This window comes from Garra rufa, unplaced genomic scaffold, assembly GCF_049309525.1.
Source record: "Garra rufa unplaced genomic scaffold, GarRuf1.0 hap1_unplaced_027, whole genome shotgun sequence".
NCBI lineage: Eukaryota > Metazoa > Chordata > Actinopteri > Cypriniformes > Cyprinidae > Garra > Garra rufa.
In genome coordinates, this window is record NW_027394302.1 from 106,465 (window position 1) to 117,313 (window position 10,849).

At 37.2% G+C, this 10,849-nt stretch overlaps 1 protein-coding gene across 1 annotated transcript; it reads right to left on the reverse strand.

Moving 5' to 3' along the window:
* Positions 1-6,039: 6,039 nt before the first annotated feature.
* Positions 6,040-10,843, reverse strand: LOC141315383 (SR-related and CTD-associated factor 8-like). The gene is made up of 8 exons (XM_073832711.1): positions 10,810-10,843; positions 10,466-10,579; positions 10,221-10,377; positions 9,953-10,083; positions 9,556-9,694; positions 9,397-9,462; positions 9,064-9,288; positions 6,040-8,314 (listed from the first exon to the last, which is right to left on the reverse strand). The coding sequence occupies exons 2-8, from the start codon at positions 10,577-10,579 to the stop codon at positions 6,762-6,764; spliced, it is 2,385 nt and encodes a 794-aa protein (XP_073688812.1). The 5' UTR covers positions 10,810-10,843; the 3' UTR covers positions 6,040-6,761.
* Between the last annotated feature and the right edge of the window lie 6 nt (positions 10,844-10,849).

The following is a 10,849-nucleotide window of genomic DNA, read 5'->3' on the forward strand; positions in this document are numbered from 1 at the left end:
ATTCATCATTAAACTTTTACATGGTAAACTTTTAAGTAGGCAATTATTAAAAGAAAAAAAAATTCAACCATTTACAGTAATACAAGAAATGATACAAAGTTTGTATAAAGAATGTGAAATTTAAATAATTTTAATTAAGAATGTCATCTGCATTTCAGGCAATATTACTGTGATCAAGCAGGTGGAGAAACAAGGAAGTTTAACCTTAATATGACACATACAAGACTTCACAATAACATTTTCACTAGTAATCTCCTACAGCTCAAACAGATTCTGATGTACGATCGACTTTCCTCCTCTTCCTTTTTGACCTCATCTCTCTTGTACTTTTGTAAACATTTCTGCAGGTTTTTATGAAAGTCAATTTGAGATTTTAAGACCAAGTAAAGAAATTTTAAGGAGCAAATTGAAAACAACTCTGTCAATGTTCTCTAAATGTAAATGTCAAGGGTGCAGAAAATTAGTTAGCAACATTTCAAAATACAACTTCCAACAGATTAATTTTTAATACATTATACAAAAAAAAAAATCTTAATGAGAATAATTGAAATAACTTTTACTCTACCTTCTAATCACACTACAAAAAGTGCTGTTTTTCCTCAGTATTTTTTGTTATTCCAGCATAAAGTCTTAATAAAATCATGTTAGTTTTCTGAAAAACAAATCAAAATCAAGAGAGCTCATGTTTAAAACAACAAATACAAGATCTCCTTAAAAGACACAGAAAAACTACTTAATTCGAAGGAAAAACTTTTCACACCTTACTCACTGATATTTGTTGTTGTTTCAAGCATAAACTTAATTGTTTAATTTCTCAAAAAAAGTACATTCATTTTCAAGAAAATTTATCTTGACTTAAGATTGTTTAGATATTTGTATGTGAATAACAAGACAATACTATGGAAGACTACATTTTTTGCAGTGTTATTTCATGACTTTACAAATTTAAGTCTCTGATAAGACTTGAAGGCCTTAGAGGGATTGTTAACCTAAAAATAAAAACTCTGTAATCGTTTACTCGCTTTCAAGTTGTTCCAAATCTGCTAAACACAAAAGATATTTTGAAAAAAAAGTGAGTAACCAAACAGGAACAGACTGAGGGTGAGTAAATGATGACATAACCTTTATTTTTAGGTAATTTATCATTTTAATTTGTAGAAGGGAAAAACCAAAGACTTTTTTAAAAGTCTATTTTGAGCACTGTCTTAATCAAAAGCAGTGAATTCATCTGTGGGCTTATTTTTCAGGCTGTTTTGCTTATCGGGGCTCAACACAGAATGAATGTTACTAGTGCTCGCATTATAATGACACTGTGATACTTTTTTTTTTTTAATACATGGTGTTTAGAGTTTTAGAGTTAAAAAAAGTTTAATAGAGTTAGGACAGTGTTTATAGTTTTGGAAAGTGAGAATTGTTCTAGTGTGAACAACTGAGAAAATCTAATAAATGGAGACTGATCTAATGGAGGATCTTTCTTCAACCATTTTGGTGCAGCTTTTTAAAGGATGTCATGCAGGTAGTAAATTGACTCCTATAATAAAATAACAGACCAACTATTCGGTTTTAAAAATTAGAAGATGCTACCAGCAATTACAAACATTCATTTTGAGTGTGCATGTTTTAAGTGAGATGTTGTAAGATAGCAAAATCAAAAGCAAATGTTTGAAGCACCAGCTTATAAAAGCACTGTGCATTAAATAGAAGTGAGTTGCTGTCTGAGCTTTGGTCCTCAGAGACCAACTTGAGCTGACGCCCCTTTATGAGAGCTGAAGAGGTTACAGAACTGCCTATTGAGCAGAGGCTGGGAATGCATTCTTCACACTCCTCACATGCTCTGCCTCCACTCCACAAGTTATTTATACAACTTTTAAAATCTACCTGAAGGTATATATTGGGATCAGTAAAGCCTGGCTTATCCCTCTAAAACCTACAATATCATATTTGAGGAGCCTTTAAAACAGCTTCTGAAAAACCTGTTGTGCACAAGTCGACTAAATGCCTCATCATCTAATTGATGCATACATACTTTTTTTTAGCATAGGCCTTTAAGCATAATTCTAGAAATGTTTCCCTTCAGGTTGTGGTAAATATGTCTTTTTGCTGTTAAATCTTTATTGATTTAATACATTTTATGTTGTAATATTTTTCACTTACTGGCCTGAGGCAACTTGGGTAACTTTTTTTTTTTTTTCCTCAAAGAATCATGCTAAAATGTATGAAATATGATAAATCAGGCTTTAGAGAAATGTTTATTTGTACATCTTAACCATCATTGCATTGCATTTTCTGTTTTGCCCTCACAAAAACTACAGACCTTTGGTCACAAAATTAAGCATTTAAATATCTTACCACTGGTATCTATCTATATGAATTTTACGCAAGTAGTCTAATATATTTTTTCCCCGATATTTTAGCCGTATATCAGCTACTACACCAATTACATATTTATGCTCAGTTTGAGTCATAAATGCATTTATTTATTGTGTCATCGAAGCCTGATCCATCAAATATAACAGATGTTTTAGATTTTGTCTAAAGGTTTAATAAACTACCTAAAAATGCTTTTTCTGACAATTATTTCATGTTGGGCTTTACATGTATTATTCAGTGCATCCATTACCTTTCATTTTTCATGCTGTTATCTTAGGTCCATAGTTTTTAATCAATAGGTCATGGAGTGGTAATGCTTGTTTGTATATGATTCTTAATAGGACCTCCATGCATCAGAGATTTCTGCTGATTAAACATCTTTTAGCCTCAGTGATTTTCTAGAGCTAATAAGACAGCCTCCCCCTCCAGTATCTATGCCAGGAGCAGATGGCTGGATAACCAGCACCTTCAAACTGCCAGGTTATAAACCAGAAGTACGCTTGCTGACATACATGTCCAGGTGCACTATGAAAATAATTAATAGTGCACTGGTAAAAGTCTCATGAATCATGAGATGACATTGATATTGGCTTATAGATTTGTTGTCAAATAAAATACTATTGCTGTATCCAAAATTGCATACTGTCATAGTAGTTACTACATTTGACAAGACTCACTTTGTTCTGTAAATGTTCTGTAAGTATGCATGCATGTATAATGAATGCAGTCTAGCTGCAATACTGGCATTGTGTTTCACCACAATCTACAGTATGAATCATGTCCTGGAGCTGTAAGACCCACGGATGTATTATTTATAATAAAACATTTTTAGCGTGACAAAAAAAAAAAAAAAAAAAAAAACCTGCTCATGATGATTTTTTCATCAAGATCACATTTACACAATTAATAGGTCGTATTGGCAACTAGACGCTAGACTTTAAAAATAGGTCTATTTACGTGGACATGAAGTCACATAACCTGCAAACTTCCCTTAAAGCAGATCATCTTGTTTTTCGTGACTGAATATTCAAGTAAAATGTCTAAAATGTTTTTTTCTGCGATTAGTAATGTGTCTGGGTCTAGTAGATATTACGTTTTTTTTATTAGTTTTTTTGGGGGGTTGAGCTTTTGTCATTGTTGTAATTTTGCAACATTGGTTTAAAGGGGTGGCAAATTTTGCCTGTGCACCTTGCACATTACATAGATGATTTATGCTTCTCACCTGTTCTGTGTGGTGGAAAAAAACTAGTAGAAACATACTGTTTTTGAACATACTGTTTACACGTTTTAAATGTCTTATTTGTTACCATTTTGAGTTTAAATCAAAATTTGATGATTATTAAATAAGTATTTGTGTAGCAATATTTTTAACTATCTGTATCTTATGTATAAAATATACTTAACTGGTCGTGTTGTTTTTTTCTGGGATTTGCTTGTTTGCGCAAATGTCTGTCTGCTGCATGAGGGACAGGTGATAATGTTCTAAAATGTGGGGGTATCAGTGCTATTACTGTAAGTAAAGGATACAATAAGCCATCAGACAGTATTGTGTGAATTTTATGAAATGTGTGAATTCTGTGGAACCAGTGAATTCTTTGAAATGTGCAAGTTTGATTGGGATTGATTTGCATTGATATTATTTAGCATAGAAACTAATCAGTGTTTTTTTTTTTTTTTTACTTTACTATTTCAGAATGTCATCAGCCAGGAAAGATCATGTGATGTATTTCGTCAACATGGGAATAGTGACTTTGAGATGGACTCTGATACAAGTTATGAAAGTTCTACATGCACGATTAAAGTTCTAATGTCAAGTGATGAAAGTTTTCATTTAGTTCATCAGGTTCTGTAAATGTAATACGAGCATATATTTTTATAAATAATTTTTTCATAAAAATATGACTTATGGTATCATTATTGTGTGATTATTACTGCATATATTCATATAGGTCACTGATATAAGGTTACAGAAGCATTACACCCTGCAAATGAACCTTTACTCCTCTACATTTGTTCAGACACTGAAATTCTGCTACCCAAGAGCCCAACGTTGCAATATTACATTTCCATAAAAAAAAAATTAAAAATCATTTAGTTCTGCATTAGAGGCCTTCTACAACCACATTTTAAAGGTTAAATAAATGATTTGCTATATTTGGGTTATTGAGAGTTAACAAATACTACAAATTTGGACAGATTACTAATTTTACACAATGCTTTTGCCTACTAAACCATATAGGAATTGTGGATAATTATAAATCACAGCAGTTGGAGCAACTTTGTACTTCAAAAATTATGTTGATAATTAAAAAGTTACTTTTTTTCCACATCAGAAATGTCATAAATACATAAAAGCTGCATAAAAGTTATAAGACTAGAGTGTTTTATTGTTTTGAAGAGAAATTATCTGTTTATATGATTTAAAGATTTAATCTGGCCTTTTGACATATAAACACATATCAGTAAACACCAATGATGTTTGTCATCTCTTCAACAGACTTGGATTAAACCGCTCTATTTAAATGAATTACTTGTACGACATCTTTTTAAAGCGTGAAAATTTTGGTTGCATGTTTTTTAATGGATAGACAAATAATATTTAAAATCTAACTTGATGCAATATATTAATATTTTAACTAACCCTTTAAGGTTTAAATCATGAACTAGGCCTATTTAAGATGTTAATTGCATTGCCATCCATTTACCACAGTTTTGTTAAAGCATTTCTGTCTGCTTGGTACAAAATGAACATATTCCAACATGTCACCTACCTTCCTGTTACTCCCAAACTGAAAACAAAAAGGACATCTGCTTACAACTGGGCCTGTGTGGACTACATACTTTAACAATTTTAATATTTATTTTTCTTTTAAATACCAAATTTCTACTCCAGAACTGCAATGACAATCAAGCAGTCAGTAATTAAGATACCCTGGGAAAGTAATGTTATCTGTTAATTTTAATTAATTTAAAACATTTAATTTATACAATTAAAAAAAAAAAAAAAAAAAAAATTCAATGTGTGATTGTGTGAACCGACTGATTCTTACAATTAAAAAAAAAAAGTGATTGGTGAATTGGACACCACTTTTTATATAAAATTAGGCCTACATGCAATACACTGTTGGAATAAACTTTAGAAGCAGGCATAATTTAATTAGTCAGTATATTCACAATGAAACACTCAAATTTTCTTCCTATTTTTTTTGTTCATTCCAGTAAATAAATGACTAAGTAACTGCAACAGACTACAATACTCAATTTTAGAGAAAATAAAGGTGGTTAACATTTTAAGAGGATAGCATTTATGTGTGAGTTAACTGCTTTGTGTGACTGAACACTAGCAGTATATATTTGGTGTGTGAGTGCAAAACAAGTGGAGCTGTATCAAAACGTATGTGTATGACATATTTCCAATGCATTACAGACTTATTGCGGTACTCAAAGTTGCTCTGTTGTATAAAAGGGAGTCAGAGGAGAGTTCTAAATGCAAACCTAACAGCACACAGACAAACATGTGGTGGCTGCCCAAAGTTTAGATCAGTTTACAACCATAAACATATCATCCCATCCATGACACTTGGGCCATTATCACTTGGCTCATGGCTTTAATGGTTTGTGTGCAGATGGTTTCTCTTCTCAATACAAAACACAGTCCTAAAATTTTTTTTAACAATCAGAGCATGTTTATTTGAAACTAAAACAGATTGCACTCAACATCCATATTTCCTTTGACCGCCTTTTCTGAGCTCTTGTATTTCCATGGAAGTTTGATGAAGAAAAATCACAGACATTTAATATTGGGATAATACATCGTAGTTTAATTTTTTTTTTTTTTTTGTAAAGGTTCCTTTTCAAAGCAACTAAAACGCATTACTGTTCTCACTGTATTTGATGTACGTATATTCTGCTTTAGAGACAAGAAGCATTGGACACCACAGAAGCATTCATTTCAAACTTTGCAGCTGCAGTTTTGAAAAGAAAAGACGAAACAAGCCAGTGCTGTTTTCAAGTAAAGCAATCAATCCAAAGGAGACAGCCAGAATCCTTACACTCTTCCATAGGAAGGTCAAACCTCTTTTTCTCCTGCATTTACAATTAGGCTACATAATATTTTGGCAAGCATCATGAAAAAAAAAGACCTAGTTAAAACAATGGGGCTGCATTAAAAAACTAAAAACAGGAAATAAAATAAAATATTAAAATCCCACCTACCATTTAGATCCTCTAGTGTGAGCCACCTAGAATGCATATACATTTGAAGCTTGAGAGGCAAGAATCATTCGTTAAGATGTCTGCTATAATCTAGCGAACTGAGTGGGTCCTGTGAGAGCTTTCAAAACGATTACAGAGATGACTATACAAAATGATCTTTACCTACTGAGTGATGATTATGTTTCCTCAGTGTCTGTTTTCTCTAGCTCAGGTTCAGTCTCAGCGTTCACCTTTGGCCCAGTCAGTTCAGTGTCTGCATCTGCAGATGAGGAAACAGACATTTCTGGGGTCTTCTCTCCTTTCAAAGGCTCATTCTGGAAGCAGGTGGGTGTGGAGGTAAGGGATGGAGAGGGGCTACGAGAGGGCTCTGTAGCGGTCTGGGATGCAGGTTCCAAAAGGTTTAATTGAGGATTTGACTCTGTCTCCGTTCCATTGATACATGACGTTTCCTCCTGTTCTTGACTACTTGCAGTTTCTTCAGGGAGGCTGAGTGACTTGGGCTGTGACTGCAGCTCTGGCGTTGCCTCTGGTTCCGGTTCAGCATCTACGTCTGCTGGTTGTGGTTCCAAAAGAGGCTGGTGTTGGGACACCGGTGGAGACAGTGAGTTAATTTGCGCTTGTTCTTGTGCTTGAGGCTGAGCGACCAAGGGGGTCGGCAAAGGGAGCAGCGGTTGAGGCTTGGGAAGCAGCGGTTGAGGCTGAGGTTGTGAAGAAAGGGGAGTCCAGCGTTCCCGCTCTTTGTCCTTCTCGTTCTCCCTCTCTCTATCCCTTTCACGCTCCCGTTCTCTATCTCTCTCGCGATTCCGCTCTCTGCCACGATCACGGTCCCGATTCCTGTCCCTCTCCCTTTCACGCTCTCTGTCTCGCTCCCGGCTATGACGATTGCCATTCATTTCGCTCCGGAAGTCCATGTCCCTGTCATCTCGGTCCTTCTGCCTTTCCCAAGGTCTGCGACGATCATCGTAGTCCTGGTGCATGTTGGCATTAAAAGAAGGCCCGGTTCCGCGATTCCAGGCAGGTCCTGATGAACTTCCGCTGCGGCCCTCAAAGCGATTCTGAAAGTTAGGGTTGGAACGATCCTCCTGGAAACCCTTTGGAGGTCCCCCAGACATCCCCCTCATGTCTCGCTCATCGAAGTCCCCCCTGGGTGGTCCCCAGCGACTTTCTGCCCTGAAACCGCCTGACATATTTTCTCTTCTACCCTCTCGACCTTCAGCTTGCAAGACTGTTCTTGGAGGTCGTTCGAGTAAAGGTGGTCTGGCAGGCACGGGCTCAGTACGCATCTCCAAAGGAGGGGTCTTCAACAACCCTGTGCTCTGCTTCTCTGGCGGTGGAAAGCGATAGTCCTGGTCTCCTTCTTGCTGGGCACTGACATCTGACCTGGATGGGGTCTCATTATCGGCCTTGGCCAGACTGTCAGCACCAGCAGACGAGGGATTAGGTGCCCTTGCAAAAGGGCCTTCAGCACGGTTGAACTGCTCCATTTGAGAGAATGGAACCCGAACACGGGCTTGGGCTTGAAGTGAAGCATCCAGGACACTGTTGGGCTGATGTGCAAGCCCTGGCTGCATGAGCAAGGGGAAGCGGCCCCCAGGTCCCTGGAGCAGGTTGGGTCGTAGTTCCAGAGGAAGCAGCCCTGCCATCCTCTGGCCAGAGAGAGGATGAGTTAGAGATGCAGTAGGGTGCATACCCAGCAGACCCATTCCACTGCGCACAGCATTTTGCATTCCTGACGAAAAAATAAAAATAAATAAATAGCTATATTTTACCCAGAGTACAAAGATAAATGCAAAATGTAACATACTGTTGTAAATGTAAATGTGCTTAATGATAATCTTCCTTTCCACCAAATCAGTGGTTCTTAATCCTGGTCATGGGGACCCAGACATTTTGCAACACAAATTTCCCCCTTAAATGTCCCCCTTATTAAACACACCTGATTCAGATCATCAGCTCGTTAGGAGAGAACTCCATACTCAGAGAGCCAATAGAAGGCAAACCCACAACCTTTAGCCAAAAAAAGTGTAATGCAGACGCTTCCGGTTTGGAAAAGGAGACCAGAGGCCATTTTGTTTTAATTGATGTCAATGGAGGAGAGGCTTCACTAAACAGATTTTTAGAGGAAATAGTTAAATATTACTTAATACTCAAGTAAAACAGACCCTCTAATCCCCCAATAATAAGACAATCTCTGGCTCCATGAAATTAACTGAGTATGTCAAATTAGGGAGATATGTGCACAGCCGTGGGGTCCCCAGGGCCAGTATTTAGCAGCACTGCTCTAAAATATCACTCCTTTACATTATAGCAAGCAGATGCATCATACCAGGCTTAAAATACAGTTTACAAGTCACTGAATTGCTGCAAGACTCTTCAAATTCTCCTTGAGTTTTACAGAAAAATACAATAGCATACAGTTTGCTAGTTGTATATGACTTGTATTGAAATTATGTAAAATGTACTTAGAAACTCATTTACCCTGTAGTGTTATCTCAGAAGCTGTTTCCATCGTGTCTACCGACTGAGATGCTTTGTCTGTGCCGCTCTGCTGATGCTGTGCTCCCACAGGGTTAAAGACTCCTGCCCCGGGCATTGCTGATGGAATAAAGCTCCCAGGAATAGTACTGGTGGGAGGAATCATGGCTCCAAATGGAGAATCCTTGCTGTTCTCCTGAGTGGTTGGCAACGAAGGCTGCACTAAAGCTATAAAGGTGATAGAATGGTAAAAGGCCCATATAGGAGGTTGACAATTAAACCTTAAGGACATTATGCAAAATAAGAATAACTTGGTTCAGAGGCTGGTTAACATACAGGTCTGAACTGAAGCAAGATTGGTTCCAACTGCTGACGGTCCTACTCCTGGTGTGGCCATGAAACCTGTGAATGAGAAATGTACACAATGATGTATATACATTTTTTTAAATCCAGTTGAAAGCTTAATTGTTAAATGTTTAGGATGGAACCATGTACCTGGGGGAGGCTGTGAGGCATTAAACCCTGCCCTTAGAAATGGTGGTGGGGGACCAAAGCCTGGTGGGGGCATAGCCATGGTGACAGGGAAGGATGGAGGAACAAGGCCAACAGCAGGGACTGTTTGTGCCACTGGAATCTAAACCAAAAAAAGCCATCCACAGATTAGCAAACAGTAATTCCTTATTAATTCAGCTGTAAAGTAATTAATTATTAATTCAGCTGTCCTTGTTAAAATAAGTGCCTTGCTTAAAGATGCCATGGTTTTATCTCATGTAGCATTCCATGTGGGGTTTGAACCAACAACCTTCAGTTAGCATCACATTCAACAATAAGAAACCTAATCATGTTTTGCTCCATTTGTCCTGAATGGCCTGAATTGCTGCTAACATCATACCTGCATGGGCATCATAGTAACAGGCTGGGTAAAGGCCTCACTGGGTGTGCTGCTTGCTGTACTGATTTCAACTGTAACAGCCTGACTCTGCGTCTCTTTGGCAGTCTCAGTATTTCTTTGTGATTCCCATTCTGCATCATAAAAAAAAAACCCACAGTAATGTTAAGAATGGGAAAAGTGTCATGTATAAGATCAAATATGAAGTTACACATCAATACACATCAAACCTTCAGCTTCTGAACAACAACGACAAAAAAAATCTTCTCACCATTGTTGACAGTCTCTTGGTCAATCATGCCTCCCTCAGCAAAGTCATCCAAGTCATCCAGTTTGACCTTCTCCCATGGGATGTAAGTCACCCCAAGATCCACATCCCAGAACTGCTTATACTCCTGTTTCACCCCTTTATTGAGGGCCCAAGCAATCTGCAAACAGTGCAACATGTTTAAGACATATTCCCCTCCCAAAAAACATTGTAAAGGTTTTAAGCCTGTGAATATTCATCACACATACTTTGATGACCTTTGAACCAATTTTGTAGGAGCCTGTGCTCAGTTTCTGAAGGGCGCGGTATGCATCTTGACGATGAACCATACAGATGTAAGCACAGCCTCTGGGAGGAATCATCTAGAAAAAAAACATATCAAATTCAGTCTAATGCAGTGAAAGCTTTAGTTTCCAGGTTCACTAACTCCATTAAAAAACAACACTGAAGACCTACTGAGCCATCCTAAAATACTTCCCGTTTTAGGGTATTCCTAATTAAACTTGGCTAGATGGTATAGCCAATCTAATTAAAAAAAATAAACTCATTTAAAGAGCATTCAAGTGCTCAAGCTTACAGAAACTCAACTCACATTGATAGATTCAATCTGGCCAAACTCTTCAAAGAGGTTA

Coding starts and splice junctions, on each gene's coding strand:
- LOC141315383 (XM_073832711.1), bottom strand. CDS start 10,579: ATGATTCCTCCCAGAGGCTGTGCTTACATCTGTATGGTTCATCGTCAA. Junction 10,378..10,465: donor TTGGTTCAAAGGTCATCAAA/GTATGTGTGATG, acceptor CACTGTTTGCAG/ATTGCTTGGGCCCTCAATAA. Junction 9,463..9,555: donor TGCCTCACAGCCTCCCCCAG/GTACATGGTTCC, acceptor TCTCATTCACAG/GTTTCATGGCCACACCAGGA.